Raw genomic sequence first — 17,247 nt, 5'->3', positions numbered from 1 at the left:
CAGGAAGTTAAAGAACTTAGAAAAGGCTGGAGGGCCTTTTTCTTTCTTCCCTCTGGTATTTAAGGATCTTTTAAACTAACGAATAATTTGTGATTGTTTTTGTTTAGTGGCTGAGCCATGTCTGACTCTTCTGTGACCCCATGGACTGTAGCCCACCAGGCCCCTCTGTCCATGGGATTTCCCAGGCAGGAATACTAGAGTGGGTTGCCATTTCCTTTTCCAGGGGATCTTCCCAACCCAGGGATGCAACCTGAGTCTCCTGCTGGGCAGGTGGATTCCTTACCGCTGAGCCACCTGGGAAGCCCAACTACATACAAGTAGATGGGGAAACAGTGGAAACAGTGGCCGACTTTATTTTTCTGGCTCCAAAGTCACTGCAGATGGTGACTGCAGCCATGAGATTAAAAGACGCTTACTCCTTGGAAGAAAAGTTATGAGCAACCTAGATAGTATATTCAAAGGCAGAGACATTACTTTGCCGACTAAGGTCCGTCTAGTCAAAGCTAGGTTTTTCCAGTGGTCATGTGTGGATGTGAGAGTTGGACTATAAAGAAAGCTGAGCGCCAAAGAATTGATGCTTTTGAACTATGGTGTTGAAGACTCTTTGAGAGTCCCTTGGACTGCAAGGAGACCCAACCAGTTCATCCTAAAGGAAATCAGTCCTGAATATTCACTGGAAGGACTGATGCTGAAGCTGAAACTCCAATACTTTGGCCACCTGATGTAAAGAACTGATTCATTAGAAAAGATCCTGATGCTGGGAAAGATTAAAGGCAGGAGGAGAAGGGGATGACAGAGGATGAGATGGTTGGATGGCATCACCTACTCAATGGACATGAGTTTGAGTAAACTCCAGGAGTTGGTGATGGACAGGGAGGCCTGGCGTGCTGTGGTCCATGGGGTCACAAAGATTTGGACACGACTGAGCGACTGAACTGAACTGAATGGACTAAAAATGTGTACATTAAGTATGCAGTTCAGTGAGTGTTGAGAAATGAAATCGCTCTGTTACCACCAGCCCAATCAAGGTAGCGAGTGTGTCCATCACCCATTTGTCCGGAGTGCTCTGTGTAGGAGGCTCCCTGCGTCCCCATCGGTACCCCCATCAGCCCTGTCCCCCCAGAGGTGGGTGTAGATGAAGCCACACACCGTGCGGGCTTCTGTTGCTCAGCATAACGGCGGTGAAATTCATCCATGTTGTGTGCATCCGTCCCTCCTTCCCCTTTTGTTGCCGAGTCGTGTGCTGTTGTATGAAAGTACCACATTTTGTTCATCCATCTGCCTGTCGACGGGCATCTGGGTGGTTTTCAGTTGATGGCTATCGTGAAGCAGGCTGCCCTGAGCCTGGGTGGTTTTCACCACCTGTTCTTCAGAGTTAGGAGGACCGGCTTCCTCTGCAGCACAGGGGTTTGTGTGATCAGGGCCACCGCTTCTGGTCACGCAGACTGTCCACAAAGGCGGCCTGGGTGGAGGAACAGGAAGGGCTGAGCGCAGCCCGTGCTTGGCCCCAGACCCCAGGCCTGGGAGGCTTCAGCCCAGCCCCCAGCGCATCTTGTGGGCTGGCGGGCTTGTGGCTGAGACCGAGGTCGGATGAACCTCGGTCATCCTGCAGGGTCCTGGTGGCAGCTCTTTCTCCAAGAGGCTTTAAATGGGGCTGCAGCCCTTCTGGGGTTTTCTGTGACTTGGGGGTAGAAAGGGAACTTCCCAAGATTCTTTGTGACCAGGATCTTTAGCATCCTCTAGGAGAGAGGAGGGGCGTGGGGTGTGGAGTCCGGCATGTCACGGTTCCGGCAGCAGGGCACCTTGGGACCAGTGGCTTCCCCTTGCGGACTGCATCCTCATCTGCCTCCCAGGTCCATTTTGGTGGCTCTGTAGGATACCTCAGCATCTGTGGAGTGCTCTGCAGGAAGAGACTGATGGCAGGGATTAGGGTGATCCCGGGCGTTTTGGTCCAGTGCCTACAATAACTTCCGCTGGGTCAGGAAAGGTCTCCCTCAAGTTCTGGACGGAAGCACGGACCCCGCTGTGCCACTTCCTGGACAGATAGTGCCAACAAACCCTTCTGACTTGTGTTTTCCAGACGTGTCTTCCCCGCTGGAAGTTTTGCGTGAGTGACACGGAGAACACCTTGGGCTTCGCTCTGGGCCCCATGTTCGTCAAAGCGACCTTCGCCGAGGACAGCAAGAACATAGTAAGTGCCCCCCCGCACACAGAGGCTGTGACGTCACACCCGCCACCCCCATGAGCCTGCCAGGCCACGCTCTCATCCACTCTGGACCGGCCCTACCCTGGGCCAGGGCTCCAGCCCTAACTCCAAGGTTCCATTTTCTAAAGCCTTGCGTAATCTGAGTTACCTACAATAGAGAATATGATCACAGTGGCAGGCACTTTGTAGGATTTCATGTAGCTCTCCCCGCTTCCCAGGGAGGTTAGTCTGGCCGTCTCCACCTCCAAGGGTAGGCAGGGCCCAGAGAGGTCATGTTGACAGAACAGCTTGACATGAAGTGGTGGCGGGCACAGGACGCCCGTGGCTGAGCACCTGGAGACAGCCGGGCCCCAGCCCCGATGCCGGCTTTGTCTCTTCCTGGTGGGGGGTCTTGGGACAATACTCTGACCCCAAGGACATGGAGGTGGGCATGTCCACCCCGCAGGCGGAGACTGAACGGCATTGTGCACACGGGCAGCGACTGGAGCGGAATGAGGGCTCAGGGAGGGGTAGCTGCTGTGTCGTTACTGCTGCGGTTCAGTTGCTAACTTGTGTCTAACTCTTTGAGACCCCACGGGCGGCAGCACCCCAGGCCTCCCTGTCCTTCACCACCTCCCAGAGTTTACTCAGACTCGTGTCCATCGAGTTGGTGATGCCATCCAACCACCTCATCCTCTGTCACCCCCTTCTCCTCCTGCCCTCAGTCTTTCCCAGCATCAGGGTCTTTTCCAAAGAGTTGGCTCTTCGCATCAGGTGGCCATAGTATTGGAGCCTCAGCTTCAGCATCAGTCCTTCCAATAAATATTCAGGCTTGATTTCCTTTGGTACCATTTTTATTGCTAACTTTAACTGCATAGATTTTTCTTTGCAGTCAGAGGTTAGCAAACTGACTCGCACCTCGTACGTGACCTGCCTGTCAGTGGCTGATGCAGGTTCTGAGTCAGGTTCTGGCCGTCCTGAGTCTGTCTGCTCCTCCTGCTGCCCAGCTCCCCCTTCCCCTGCTCCGGAGTCTTTTTCAGCCTCTGGATCTGCTTTTGACATTCATCTCCAGCCTGAACAGAGTCTTTCTGGAACCACCCCTCAGAACTCGGCTTCTCTAGATTTTAAAGCCCAGTCCATCCTAAAGGAACTCCATGATCCGGTACCTCTGAGAACAGATACGTGTCCTAACATTTCTGAAAAGAATCGCAGCACGTGGCACACAGTAAAGGCACTGATAAGTCCCGCTGTAAAGTCTTTTCCAATGTGCCCAGAGCTTGCCCTGAGTGTATTTGACCAGGGAGCCCTGTTTATAGAAACCCGTCTCTTCTCGCAGGATGCTAGTGTTCAGAGGAAGGAGGTTGGGGGACCGTGGCTGTGGACCCCCTTCCTCAGCCCAGCACCTTGGAGCACAAGGCCTGGAGCCAGGATTTGAGTTTAGCCCCATCGCATCCTTCTCCATGGGATGCCTGCTGCCCATGGACAAGTTCAGTGCCCACACCTGACTGTCTCCTCAGGCCAGCGAGATCATCCTGGAGATCAAGAAGGCATTTGAAGAAAGCCTGAGCACCCTGAAGTGGATGGATGAAGATACTCGGAAATCAGCTAAGGAAAAGGTGAGGCTGGCTGGGAGCTGGGAGGGGCCCTGCACAGAGGGTTGTGACCTCCGAGGAGGAGGTGGACGAAGGAGGGACTAGCCGGTGAGCCCAACACGGATGCTGTGGGCAGTCCAGAATGATGCGAGGAGAGCCGTGAACACATGGCTTGGATTAACAACTGGATGAAAACAGACTGTGCTAAGTGTGCAAGGGAGGGTCTTCCCTAGTGGCCTAGTGGCTAAGACTCTGCAATCCCAACGCTTGAGGCCCGGGTTTGATCCCATGTGCAACTAAGACCCAGCACAGCCAAATAAATATAATTTTTTTAAAAAAATGTGTGCAAGGGAGAGGTACAGAGTGATATGACGATGGATTGGACATGGTCCAGCAGCGGCAGGGAGGCCACGGAAAGCTTCCCTGGAGAGGTGACATTGAGGCAGAGATCCCAAGGATAAGGAGGAGTTAGGCAAGAGAAAGCACCGTGAAAGCCCTGAGTGGGGAGGGGCCTGGCCGCTTTCCCTGGGCCCCGACCTTGAGCCCGGCACCCACAGGGCCCTGCCGAGCGCCCACTGTCCTTCGTGTCTCTCCTGCCCAGGCGGACGCGATCTACAACATGATAGGCTACCCCAACTTCATCATGGACCCCAAGGAGCTGGACAAAGTGTTCAATGACGTAAGTGGCTCCCTTGCACGCTGCCCCCTTGCATTCCTGAAATGCCCCTGGAGGGCCTCCGCTTGGGAGAGGGCAGAGGCTGATCTGGGTGGGGCTGCTGGGGGCACCATGACTGTCAAGACGTCCTGAGATGAAGTGGTGTGGGGTCTGGAGATGGACTGGGCACCAGGGGGCCGATCTCTCCTCCTCCCTCCCCGGGGCCAGCCAGTGGCCCCTGCCTCCCAGGACCCACCAGCAGTCCGTGGCCAGCACAGCACAGTCCACTCCATTCAGTGAGTGGGAGATAATGGGGGAGGGGGGCGACCAGATCCTAGAAGGCACACAGATAATCTGCGTCCCTAAAAGCGTCAGAGTGGAGCCCCCTTTGCCTCCCAGCCCCCAGAGAAACCGGGACCTGCCTCCCGTCCCCGCTTCTCCCCACCTCCCCGGAGAAACCTGGGCCTCTTCTTCAGACCTTGAAATGCTAATGGGAAGGAGGAAGCCTAAACCCCAGATGCACGTTTAAGCTTAATTTAGGCAGCAGGGTAGTTGATACGTCCCTGGTGGTTAGAGCTTTGGGCAAATCACTCCGTTAAATGGATTGTGCTTCTGCCCCGAACGTTTTATACCTTGTAATTGAAATTTGTGAATTCAGGCATTTGTGAAATTATAATAACCTCTCATTGTGGTTATATTTAAAACCTAAGAATATGAAAATTACGGCTGAGAATATGGGACTCATCCGCAGCCTTTTTCCTTGAGAATAATTTTAGATGGTCCAGGGTATCATGATATAAGATGAGGGGCTCCTGGAGACAGCCCAGGCAGACCCCATCTGGATTAGAGTCTGAACCCCAAGGGCCTGGCCTTTCACTGGAGCCCTGATGTAAAGAGCAGGTCTGAGAGAGAACCTCACCCCTGTGACAAGAGCCGAAAGGCCAGGCTGAGTGGGGAGGAAATGTGCAGTCATGCCTGCGCCCTGAGAGTTCACAGATCCCAGCTGGATTTATGAGATCTGTGCTGGCCAGTGTGGCAGCTACTAGCCGCAGATCCCTACTTTAGTGAATTAATATCAATTAGTTCATTAAATTAAAAGGTTGCACTCGCCACATTTGAAATGAGCTAGAGCTGTATGCGGCTGATGCTGACCGTGCCTGACAACACACGCATAGAACCTGGCCATCGTCGCAGAATGTTTTGGACCCTGCTGGACGTATTGCCCACCCAAGGCCCTGGCACGATGGCAGGGGCTTCCCGTTGCCCCGAGACCCTGCTGGGCCGCCCTAGGTGAAGCTCATAGTGTGTCCTTGAAGGGAGAGGGCACCAGCCCCTGGCCAGAATGAGGGCCAAGGAAAGCATCCCAGCCTGCAGCCCCGAGCCCCCCGTTTTTGTCTGCCCTGCGGACCAGTGCCCAGGCCACGCGGGGTTTCAACTTCCTCGGTTTTAGAAGATGGGGTTTGCGTTCGAGGACCTGAGCGTGCTCTGACCCTGTGACTTACTCCCTCCTGCCCAGTACACCGCCGTGCCAGACCTCTACTTCGAGAACGCCATGCGGTTTTTCAACTTCTCCTGGAGGGTCACTGCCGACCAGCTCCGGAAAGCGCCCAACAGAGATCAGTGAGTCCCTGGGCCTCGCTGGGAGGACGCTGGCTCCCGCAGGCGGGTGTAGGGGCCCAGCGCTCCTTCAGCCTGAATCGTGTGCGGGGATGTAACTGTCCTGACGGCCCTCGGAGCTGCAGGGACTGCTGTTATCCCACTCAGATGCCGGGAGCCGGGGTTAGCCTGAGCCTGTGTGTCCTTAGTGTCCAGCCTGTTGGCAGAGGGGGGTCCACCTTACATCACAGCCCAGCTCTGCTGCTGCAGCCTTCAAGGCTTTGCTTCATTGTCTGCAGATAAGGGGTGCGTGTGTGCGTGTGTGCGTGTGTGCGTGTGTGCGCACACATGTGTTCAGTTGTGTCTGACTTTTTGCAACCCCATGGACCATAGCCCTCTGTCCATGGGATTTCCCAGGCAAGAAGACTGGGCTGGGTTGTCAGTTGCTGCTCCAGGGGCTCTTCTGGACCCTGGAATCCACCCCGCTTCTCCTGCGTCTCCTGTGTTGCAGGCTGATTCTTCACTTGCTTGAGCCATCAGGGAAGCCAAAGGGCGAAAGCCACTTCTTTCTCTTTGCCCCTGGTTCCCCCTTGTGGACAACAGGGGTTTGAACAGCTCTGTTTCCTCTTTTTCTGTCCTCAACCACGGTACACCCTAAACATACAACAAAGTGGTCTTTTGTCTCCAGTATACGGTGCAGGCACTACCCCAGTGTTGTGAGTTTACTAGAAGTCTTTTAGCTTAAACTTTTCCATTTAAATTAAGTCTCCTACTCATTAATGTATCCACGCTTAATGCATCTCTGTGGGACTCACCTGGAGGAGACATAGTAACTAGCTAGGCTCTCAGAGAAAATATCCTTTCTGTCTCACTCCACTCTCCACTGGTCCTTCATATCAGAACAATTATTGGGAGGCCAAATTTTTTATTAATATCTACCATCTGAGCCTCTTCTATGCTGAAAAAAATCATTGAACCCCCAAAAGCTTGTTTAGGTGGATTGTACTGACTTTTCTGAAAATTTTATGAAAAAGAACTGTTTTTTTTCAAGTTTACTAAAAAGAGAGGTATTGTTCTACTTTTTTACAAGTTTCTTTAATATCTGACTTAATGGAAGATGGCAGGATTCTCACATCTGCTCCTGCCTTCAGTCTGTTGCAATATATTGTTTTGAAATATGTAAAGATATTCTGGCCTTACACAGACATGTAGTTAGAAAAGGAAAGAATATTTTGACTGTCTTTTTGATACATGTGTATGTGCTTCATTGATACTACTCCAGAACGTGATGGGCAGTAATTTTTTTAAATTAATTTTTATTGGCGTATAGTTGGTTTACAATTTTGTGTTAGTTTCTACCGTAAGGAAAATGAACCAGCCATGTGCGTACACATATGCTTGCTTTTTCGGATTTCCCATTGAGGTCACCACAGGGCACTAATCAGAGTTCCCTGAGCTACCCAGTAGGTTCTCATCAGATAGCTACCTGATTCATGGTATCAGTAATGTATGCATGTTAATTCCAGTCCTCAGTTCACCCCACCGTCCTTCCCCCACTTGGTGTCCTAGGTTTGTTTTTTACCTCTGTGTCTCTGTTTCTATTTTGCAAATAAGATTGTCTGGTTAATTGCAATGCAGAGTCTGAAACCATGCTCATAAACTTTTCACACTTTGTTACACTAATGGTTCATCAGCGTGCCTTGCACTTTGAATGGATCCTTCCTCTACCCATGCATGACTTTGTAACACCATGTGTTGGTCATCTGGAAAACAGTGCTTCACTGAGTTTCAACATATCTTCCTAACAGTGGCATCTTCATTATACACTATATATCAAAAAAAAAAGTGTACAGCGGGTAATGTCGCTGCTGACCTCCAGAGGAAAAAGTCTTTAAGTATCGGACAGCTAGCAGGTTTGCCGTGGCCGACACCAGGTTTCCAAGTTTTTGCTTGAAATTTCAGTTGTTTTGAAACCTTGAGTTTTTATCGCTGGCAACAAACCGCGTCAGTTGTCTTGCTTGAGGTGATGCGCTCACTCTGTTCATTTTCAAGAAAACGCCTGTCAAACACCCATCATCCTCTCAAGTACAAATGGCATTCCGTGAAAAAAAAAAAAACAGAAATGCTGGGACTTCCCTGGTGGTCCACTGGTTAAGACTCCATGTTTCCAATGCAGGGGACGTGGGTTCTATCCCTGGTCAGGGAACTAAGGTTCCACATGCCACAGTGTTGGCCAAAAGATTAAAAAAAAGAAATAAAAACAGAAATGCTTACAAGTGCTTCCCATCCGGTCACACAGACTATTAAGAGACTTGTACTCAAGGGTCTAGGTTTAACGAAGTTAATTATTATGCTGCGTCATCAAGGATGCTCTTCAGTGAACAGATTTTATTCATTCATTCTTTATGAAGAACATGGAGACCAACTGAACTGGTACCACTGCCTTGACTCAGCTGAGGCTCCAGCAGTTTTACCCAGTGCTGCCTTTCCCCCATCCGTATAATGTCAACGTGGTGGGAAAGGTAAATAGCATCTTAGTATTTTAATGAAAATAGTCTCGGCCTCACAGAGCCCCTGAAAGGGAACTGGCGGCTTCCCATCTCAGCAGCGGCAGCAGCAGCAGCAGCAGCAGCATCTCACCAGGTATCCATGGAGCACACTTTGAAAACTACTGACAGATTCATTTTTGAGCCTACAGAGTAATGACTTTTTAGTATAGAATGGTCCGTTTTGTTCTTTGTGGTTTTTTGAGATGTTCAACATTTTTAATAGTGAAATGAAATATAAAACGAGGTTTCATTGTACACTTGCTAACATGGCCAAAGTTGATAGTTTCTAACTATCACCTGGAAATATCCAGCCTGGCAGGTGGAGGTGTAAAATGGTACAACCATGGTGGAGAACGGGGAGCTTTTTACTCTTTTTTTGTTTTTAACTTTTATTGCAGTGCAGCTGATTTACAAGGTTGTGTTAGTTTCAGGGGAAAACAAGATGAACCAGTTAGCTCTCCACGTGCATACATCCACTCTTGCTGTATTCTTTCCCCATATAGGCCTCACAGAGCCTTGAGAAGTCTTGACCCCTGTGCTCTACGGCGGGTCCTTACTAGTCATCGCATTCCGCTCTTTGCCAGGGTCTCACTGTTCCACTGTGCGATGTGACATCAAATTCAACCAATTCCTCCCTTACAGACATTTGGGTGTTTCTGGTTTCCTCTCTCAAAAGCAGTGCTACCTCATGCTTGCACGCCCTGGGCCAGGTCAAGGGGAATCCACACTTCCAGGGCTCCCGACACCCCCCAATGGGCTGTCCCTGCCTACCGCCTGCTGTGGGGTCGAGGCTTCCACGTGTGTCTTGCTTGCAGATGGAGCATGACCCCGCCCATGGTGAACGCCTACTACTCGCCCACCAAGAATGAGATCGTGTTTCCGGCCGGAATCCTGCAGGCGCCATTCTACACCCGCTCTTCACCCAAGTAGGACGCTCCTGGGGCTCCGTCCCATCTCCTCCCCACCCCCCGTGACCCCTCAGCAGACCCCTCGGGCCAGCCTGACAGCTGGGTCAGCCCACAGCTGACCCCGCCTCCAAACCTGTCTCACTGAGGGCTCCTTGTCCCACCGGCCAGGAGATGTTGCCATGGAAACAACTCTCACTCCCTGTGCTTCCCTCTGGGGTCTCCTAGACCTCAGAGTCCCTACACAGTGGGAACTCGGGGCCCATCATGGAGGCAGTTCAGTTCAGTTGCTCAGTCGTGTCCGACTCTTTGCAGCACGCCAGGTCTCCCCTGTCCATCACCAACTCCCGAAGCCTGCTCAAACTCATGTCCATCGAGTCGGTGATGCCATCATGGAGGCAGGAACCCCAAACAGGGGAGTGCCCCTCTAGTGATATTCTAGAACAGTCTCAGCTGAGAAGTTGGGAAGGGTGAGAAGTCGGGAAGGGTGAGAAGTCTCAGAAGTGAATTCCCCACAGGCCTGGATCTGAACCCCAGGCTTGCTCTCTGCTGGCTTACTGGCCCTTGGGCAAAGTGGCTGAACCATCCTACACCTCCATTTGCTCCCTTATAGTCAGTTACTGAGGCCTAGCTCTTTGCGCTGACCCGAGGGCAGTGCCTGGCACGGTGCTTGGAGTGCAGCGGGCACAGGCTGATGCAGCCAGCTCTCCAGGTTCTGACCGGCTCGGGGGCCTGGCTGGAGCCCTGCAGGACTCTGCTGTGTCTCCAGACTGAGGAAGTGGTAGGCCTGCCCTGCATGACATCACTCTCACCCCCGTGTCTCCCCCTCCAGTGCCTTGAACTTCGGTGGCATCGGCGTCGTCGTGGGCCACGAGCTGACTCATGCTTTTGACGATCAAGGTACGGGTTCCCCGGGGTCCCCTTCAGACGCATCCCCACCAGCTTCCTGGGGCCGCTGCTCCTGCTTTGCTCCTGTGCATCTTAGCCTTGGAGACAGGAGGACATGGAAAGTTAAAATCCTGGCCCAGGCACCTGCCAATCTGTGTGGACTCTCACAAGCCCCATCATTTCCTCAGGCCTCTATTTTCTTATCTGTAAAATGGGTGTGTTGATCATGTGGTGATTGCGAGGACTGGGCAGGCTCACAGTGGGACACCCTGCTCCCCGAAGGTGTGTGGTGCTGGGGGGTAGTACAGCACTCCCCACTGTAGTCAGTGGGGAGCGGACATTCCTCCACCACCCCAGAGACTACTCTGGTCCAACGACAAGTAGAAGAGTTAGTACCTCCCCAGCTAATGTTCAGGATCCCCCTCATTGCCTCCTGCCTTGGGGACCCTGTGACCAAGAATGAGGAGGCAGGACCTTCCTGTGACCTCCCCCCTGCCGCTGGGCGCAGGGTCAGAGACCCTTCACCAGCCTCGACGGTGAATCCAGCTTCACCGAAACTCTGAACGTGTGGGTCCTTAGTCGGGTCACGTTCCTCCCCGCCCCAGCCACCCCAGACCGGCTGATGCATCCAGGTCCTTCAGCACCCAGCTGCGTCTCCCCTCCACCCAGCCTGACGCTCCCCTCTGACCCCGCAGGCCGAGAGTATGACAAGGACGGGAACCTCCGGCCCTGGTGGAAGAACTCGTCCGTGGAGGCGTTCAAGCAGCAGACCGAGTGCATGGTGGAGCAGTACAGCAACTACAGCGTGAACGGGGAGCCGGTGAACGGCAGGCACACCCTCGGCGAGAACATCGCAGACAACGGCGGCCTCAAGGCGGCCTACCGGGTAGGAGGCCCTCCCTGCACGCCCCACGCCCGCCTCTGGGTCTGTCCAGATGCTTCTCGGTTAAGAGTGGTGGGAGACAAGCTGGGGCACGCGCAACAGGGTCTTTGGGCCTCAGTGGCCACATCTGTGGAATGGGTGGCAGTGCGGACCGAGTGAACGGGTGTCTGTGAGGCACCCGGCTCGGACCCGGCACACAGAGGCTGTGTACCCCAAGTCCAGCCCCCACTGAGGGTCACCAGAAAGGGCTTGGGCTGGACCCACCTGAAGACCTGCCTGTCCCTCCCTTTGCAGGGGAAGCCGCCCCTGACCCAGGCAGCAGTGGGCCTGGGAAGGGAGGGAGGGGGACACTGCTCACAGAGCCGGTTCCGGCTCCGGTCCTGGTTCTGGAGTGAGTCAGTCAGCCTCCCTGAGCCTCTGTGCATGTGGCTGTGTTCGTCCCTGCATTGCTGGGTGTGAGAGAGATGGCACGTGACGGTTTGGGTGCCGGGTCTAGTCCGGGGTGGCCCTTGGCGATGTTGGCTGAGTTGGAAGGGAGAGATGCCAGAGGCTAAGGCAGAACCTCCTCCTCCTCCCCGTGGCAGCAAGCGCAGGAAGCCTGAGAGATGCTGTGTGCTGAGGCCTGTGGGCCGGGGCCCCGGGAGCTCTACGATTAGGTATCTCACGCCCGCTGTGCAGGCGACAGAACCAACCAGAAACAACCCAGAAACATCCGGTGACTTGCCCGACGTCTGTTAGTTGGTGAAAGTGTGTTGCAAACTTTCGACCCGCTGTGCCCTGTTTTTGGTGCTGGCGGTTCTGGGACGAAACAGCGACGGGTCCTGCTCTCATGAAGCCCCCAACTATAGCGGGTCAGGGAGGGGGAGGAAGGCAGTTCACACCTCCACGGATAAAAGTGATGATGTCAGGTGCTGATAAGATGAAGAAGACAAGACAGGCCAAAGGAATAAAGAAAAATAGGGGAGAGGGTGGTCAGGGGAGGCCTTCTAGAGGGGATGACCTTTGAGCGGAGTCCAGTAGGGTGAGAAAGAGGCAGGGAGAGAAGAGTAAATGCCGAGGCCGTGAGGTGGACCCAAGCCTCGCACAGCCCAGGACAGGAAGAAGGACGTGGCAGGGATGGAGGGCACGGCCCTGTGTGGGAGGGGCGGCCGGAGGTGTGGCTGTCCTGGCTACGGCCCCTGTCGACTGAGCAGGACCTTGGGGTTTGTTCTGGCTGCAGCGGGATCCACAGCAGGGGTTTACATGGGGGAACGATCTGCGTCACCCTCCACAACCAGGTCAGCAGACCTACGGCCTGCGGGCCACACCCCGCCCTTAGCTGGCCAAATCAATACAGATAAATCAAAGCTGTGGGAGAGAGGGGACAGCTACACCCACTCATCCCTATGGTGCCTGTGATTGCTTTCATATATCAGGGTGTTCCTTGAGCTGTTGCAGCAGAGAAACTGTTTGGCTTTCAAAGCTGAAAAGATTTACTCTCTGACCCTTTCCAGAAAATGTTCTCAGCCCCTGCTTTATGAGGATGACCTGAGTTGCTGTGTTGGGAGGGGGTTGGAATTGGACCAGTTTGAGGTCAAGGAGACTAGTTAGAAAGTGGCTGTGAGGTTGTCCAGGCAAGAGATGGGCTAGAGCAACGTGAAGGGTGAGATGTGGTTAGATTGGGGTTGTTCGATTGATTGAAAGAAGATGAATCAAAGGAGAGTCCTGGGGTTTGGGCCTGAGTAACTGGGTGGTTCAGTTCAGTTCAGTCGCTCAGTCCTGTCCGCTCTTTGTGATCCCATGGCATTGCAGCATGCCAGGCCTCCCTGTCCATCACCAACTCCTGGAGTTTACTCCAATTCATGTCCATCGAGTCGGTGATGCCATCCAACCATCTCTTCCTCTGTCGTCCCCTTCTCCTCCTGCCCTCAATCTTTCCCAGCTTCAGGGTCTTTTCTAATGAGTCAGTTCTTCACATCAGGTGGCCACAGTATTGGAGTTTCAGCTTCAGCATCAGTCCTTCCAATGAATATTCAGGACTGATCTCCTTTAGGATGAACGAGTTGAATCTCCTTGCAGTCCAAGGAACTCTCAAGAGTCTTCTCCAACACCACAGTTCAAAAGCATCAATTCTTTGGTGCTCAGCTTTCGTGGCTGGCATCATTTACTGTGATGGGAAAGCAGTGTGTGTGTGTGTGTGTGTGTGCATATCTTGGATGACCAGCTAGAGCAGTTGAATGTTCCCAAGAAAGGCTGGAGCTGGCAGGATGCATCTGTATTCAGATGGAGGTGGTATTTAAAGTCGTGGGGTTGAATGAGCTCCCTTTGGGATGAGTGCAGGTAGAGGGCGGCTCCTCTAGGCTGAGTTAGGCTCAGAGCTGAGGCCCCAGACCCCCAGAAGCCAGGCCCTGTCCCAACAGGGTGTATGTTCCCAGATCTCCCCCACTAGCCCTCCACTGCCACCCGATTGTTCCTGTGTCACGGGGACCCTGAGCTCTGTTCTCCCCCCAGGCCTACCAGAACTGGGTCAAGAAGAACGGGGCTGAGCAGACACTGCCCACCCTGGGTCTCACCAACAACCAGCTCTTCTTCCTGGGCTTTGCACAGGTGAGTTCTTTAGAGAAAAACTAATGCCCAGGCACAGTCTGCCATTTTGAGTTCCAGGAGCGCTGAAAACCAAAAGGCAAATTTCCTCAAATAGAGAAGCCCTAGCTTGTGAGTCCATCCACAGGGCATTTACCCTGTAAGAAAGTGAGCTTCATCTCTGGAGAAATTCAAGGAAGGGTCGAGAACTCTGTTAGAGGAATTCCTGCATCAGGTAGAGGAGAGGACAGGTTTGCTTGGATGGCTAAGGGCCCTCCCAGTTCTGCGGTTCTAGAAATATCGTAAACTCAAGGCATCCCAGGTTGTCCCTAGAGTTGACAATCAGCATGTAGCCTTCTGTTGGTGCCCAGAGCCACAAGGCCACGAGACAGTTGGTCCTGCCCAGGAAAGGAGTGATCTGGACTCAGTGCAAAGTGTTCAAACTGATTTGAGGGCAGAACCCTTTGTGCAGGTGAAGCGTAACGCAGAAGCCCAGGACAGACATTCAGCTGGTCTGGCTGCAGAAGAGGAAGCTGGGTGAAGGCCCCCCAGCCCTCTGCTTCTTCCTAACCCAGGTGGCAGGCCTGTCATGGGGGTCTCAGAGCCAGAGGGGCGCTTATTTCCTTGTTACAGTCGTGGGGCCAATCTGGCAACCTCGGGGACCCACAGTGACTCTGCCCTCTCCCTATCACCCCCTCACAGGTCTGGTGCTCCGTCCGCACCCCCGAGAGCTCACACGAAGGTCTCATCACCGACCCCCACAGCCCCTCCCGCTTCCGGGTCATCGGCTCCATCTCCAACTCCAAGGAGTTCTCGGAACACTTCCACTGCCCGCCTGGCTCACCCATGAACCCGCATCACAAGTGTGAAGTCTGGTGAAGGGCCAGGCACCCAGAGCGAGATGGAGGGCAAGGGGGGCCCCAAGAACATGCCCCTGGACCCACAGACTGCCCCCTCCATCTGGCGGCCAGCCCCCTCCCCCGACACTGCAGGGTGGTCAGCCGGAACCAAGCCTGCGATGTGCGCTCTCACTGTAATCTGAGATTTGACCCCCAGTGAAGACCCGGTCATCCCAGGCACACGTGTGTCAGGGGTGTTGGGGTGTCAGGCGGGTTGCCCACCGGGCCTGGACGCTCGCTGACAAGGGCAGGGGGGCCCAGCCCCCTCCGCCCACATGCAGCACCAGATATACCACAAATACCACTGTGTCAAATGCTTTAAAGATATATTTTTGGGGAAACTATTTTTTAAACATTGTGGAATACACTGGAAACCTTCAGGGAAATGATGCATTTAAAACACTTTTTTTTAAGGAAAGGATCGGTATATTTATTATGTTCTGTTTTTCTAAATAACCTGTGGACAAGGGAAAGCCCCTGACTAGCCACCTCTCTTCCTTCCTCACTACAAAGCTGGGCTGAAGCAGGATTCCAGGCCACTGAGCAGGTCCTCACATAGAGAGGTGCTCCTGCCCTTGGGGTGTGTGGTTCCAGCCCCCTCCCCTGGTTCTTGCTCCCAGCAGAGGAAGGGGCAGCTCGTTGGCACCACCTCCTGGAGATACCTGCCTCTGAACCTAGAGTCCATCAGTGGGGACCCCCCAGCAAGGAAACACTGGCCCCCAGAGTCACACTAGGGGACTGATGGCTGCGTGAGGCCAGGTCTGTGCCCTCCAACCCAGTCTGGAGGTGCCCGAGTACCCCGGACCTGGGTCACGAGCCTTGCGAGGCTGAGACCTCCCGTCAGAGCTCTCTGCCATACTACGGGGTCCTCTCTCTGTCCCCTTGCTTTTGGGCACCTCCATCAGCCTGGGACCTGCGGCCACTCTGCAGCGCCCCATCCCAGCCATTTCAGAGTCTGCCTTGCACGCCTCTTCTCCTGGGGGAAGAAGAGAAGAGAAAGCAGCGCTCGTCGCCCTGGGTCCCAGGTCCTCGCTTGGGCTCCGACCTCCGCCCCCTCCCTTCCCGGCTCCAGGACCACAGCCAGCCCTGGCCTCCCGCTGAGTGCCTTATCTGGGGCTGCGCCCAGGCCCCCGCCCGAGGAGACCGCCCTCCGTGCCAGGGCCCACACAGTTGCCCCCTCAGAGGGCAGCCCCCTCTGCTGCCCAGAGGCCCGGGCCTGCCCGTCAGCGGCACCGCGGTCAGGAGTCTGAGGACCCCCTGAACGTGCCCCGGGCTCCAGCCCACCCTCAGCCCTGGGCTGAGTGGAGACAGTACTTGCCGTGGACCCTCCTCTTCTTGCGGGGTGCTCTGAGCCGGGTGGCCGGTTCAGGGGGCGGGCACGGTGGGTCTGGCCCGAGGTGTCAGGGCACCGGGCATGCCGTCTCCTCCGCGCCGCCGCAGCTGGTCGGGCTGGCCGCTTTGGGACGCCCCCAGCGGGCGGAGCTCGGGCGGGGAAGCAAGGGGAGCCCCAGCCGCCTGGCGCCGCGCCCCCTGGCGCTCTGGGCAGCCGCCCTCTGAGCCGCGCCCCCTCGAGGGAGCCCCGCGGGGCCGGCGTCTCTGCGGGCACAGGGGTGCGGGGTTTGGAGCTGGGAATCTATTCTTTTGCATTACCACGTTTCGTGCGACTGTAGTTCTCTGCGGCACCATTGTAACTGAAATAAAGTACTTACACCGAGGGCCGTGTGACCGAGTGTGTCTTCCCCCAGGCAAGCTGTGTCCCGTGGCGCCGCCAGTGCCCCCGGGGCTGGCCGCGCCTCCTCCCCAGAGCAGAGGCCTTGAGTGAGGCAGTGAACGCCGCTCAGGCGAGACTCTTTGCGACCCTGTGGACTATACAGTCCATGGAATTCTCTAGGCCAGGATACTGGAGTGGGGAGCCTTGCCCTTCTCCAGGGGATCTTCCCAACCCAGGGATCGAACCCAGGTCTCCTGCATCGCAGGCGGATTCTTTACCAGCTGAGCCACCAGGGAAGCAGAAGCGCTGGACCCTGGCTAATGCCTGTGCCCACCTGGCCCCTCTTCCGTCGTCACTAAGAGCGTGTGAGGGCCCCCTGCTGGTGAAAATGACGCATGTCGCCACATGGGCTCAAGGGACCTCCTGGTAAAAATACTTCCATTATCTTGGAATGAAGGATGTCATCACCAATGCCGGGCCTCAGGTGCTTGGGCAGGGCAGGCAGTTCAAGGAAGAGTCTCTGACATACCCTCATGCCTCTCCTGCGTTTACATATATTCTTCCCTCTGCCTGGAATACGCTACCCTGACTTCTTTTGGCTGATGAACTCCTACCCATCCTGCAATGCCCAGGTCAGCATCACCTCTAGGAAGCCATTCCTGAGCTGCAGTCCAGATCAGGTGGCTCATACAGGCTTCCCTCTCCTACCAGACTGTCTTAATGCCAGAGCTGCCATAACAAAGTATCACAGCATGGTACCTTACACAACAGAAATGCATTCTCTTACGGTTCTGGAGGCTGTAAGTCTGAGATTGAGCTGAT

General features: G+C 54.5%; 1 protein-coding gene across 2 annotated transcripts in view; it reads left to right on the top strand.

The window, feature by feature from the left end:
* The window catches only part of ECE1 (endothelin converting enzyme 1), a 124,187-nt gene extending 107,759 nt beyond the window's left edge, over positions 1-16,428 (top strand). The window contains exons 11-19 of one of the 2 annotated variants that reach the window (XM_018055197.1): positions 2,081-2,191; positions 3,703-3,801; positions 4,379-4,456; positions 5,949-6,052; positions 9,393-9,503; positions 10,315-10,382; positions 11,066-11,256; positions 13,744-13,839; positions 14,518-16,428. In XM_018055197.1, coding sequence (XP_017910686.1) covers positions 2,081-2,191; positions 3,703-3,801; positions 4,379-4,456; positions 5,949-6,052; positions 9,393-9,503; positions 10,315-10,382; positions 11,066-11,256; positions 13,744-13,839; positions 14,518-14,694 — 1,035 coding nt within the window. In that variant the 3' untranslated portion in view covers positions 14,695-16,428. The remainder of the gene's footprint in view (positions 1-2,080; positions 2,192-3,702; positions 3,802-4,378; positions 4,457-5,948; positions 6,053-9,392; positions 9,504-10,314; positions 10,383-11,065; positions 11,257-13,743; positions 13,840-14,517) is intronic. The other variant, XM_018055201.1, reaches the window with a different exon arrangement.

Source organism: Capra hircus, chromosome 2 (assembly GCF_001704415.2).
Source record: "Capra hircus breed San Clemente chromosome 2, ASM170441v1, whole genome shotgun sequence".
In the NCBI taxonomy this organism is placed as follows: Eukaryota; Metazoa; Chordata; class Mammalia; order Artiodactyla; family Bovidae; genus Capra; species Capra hircus.
The sequence above is the reverse complement of the archived record's forward strand: the minus strand, read 5'-3'. Positions and strand labels throughout refer to the sequence as shown.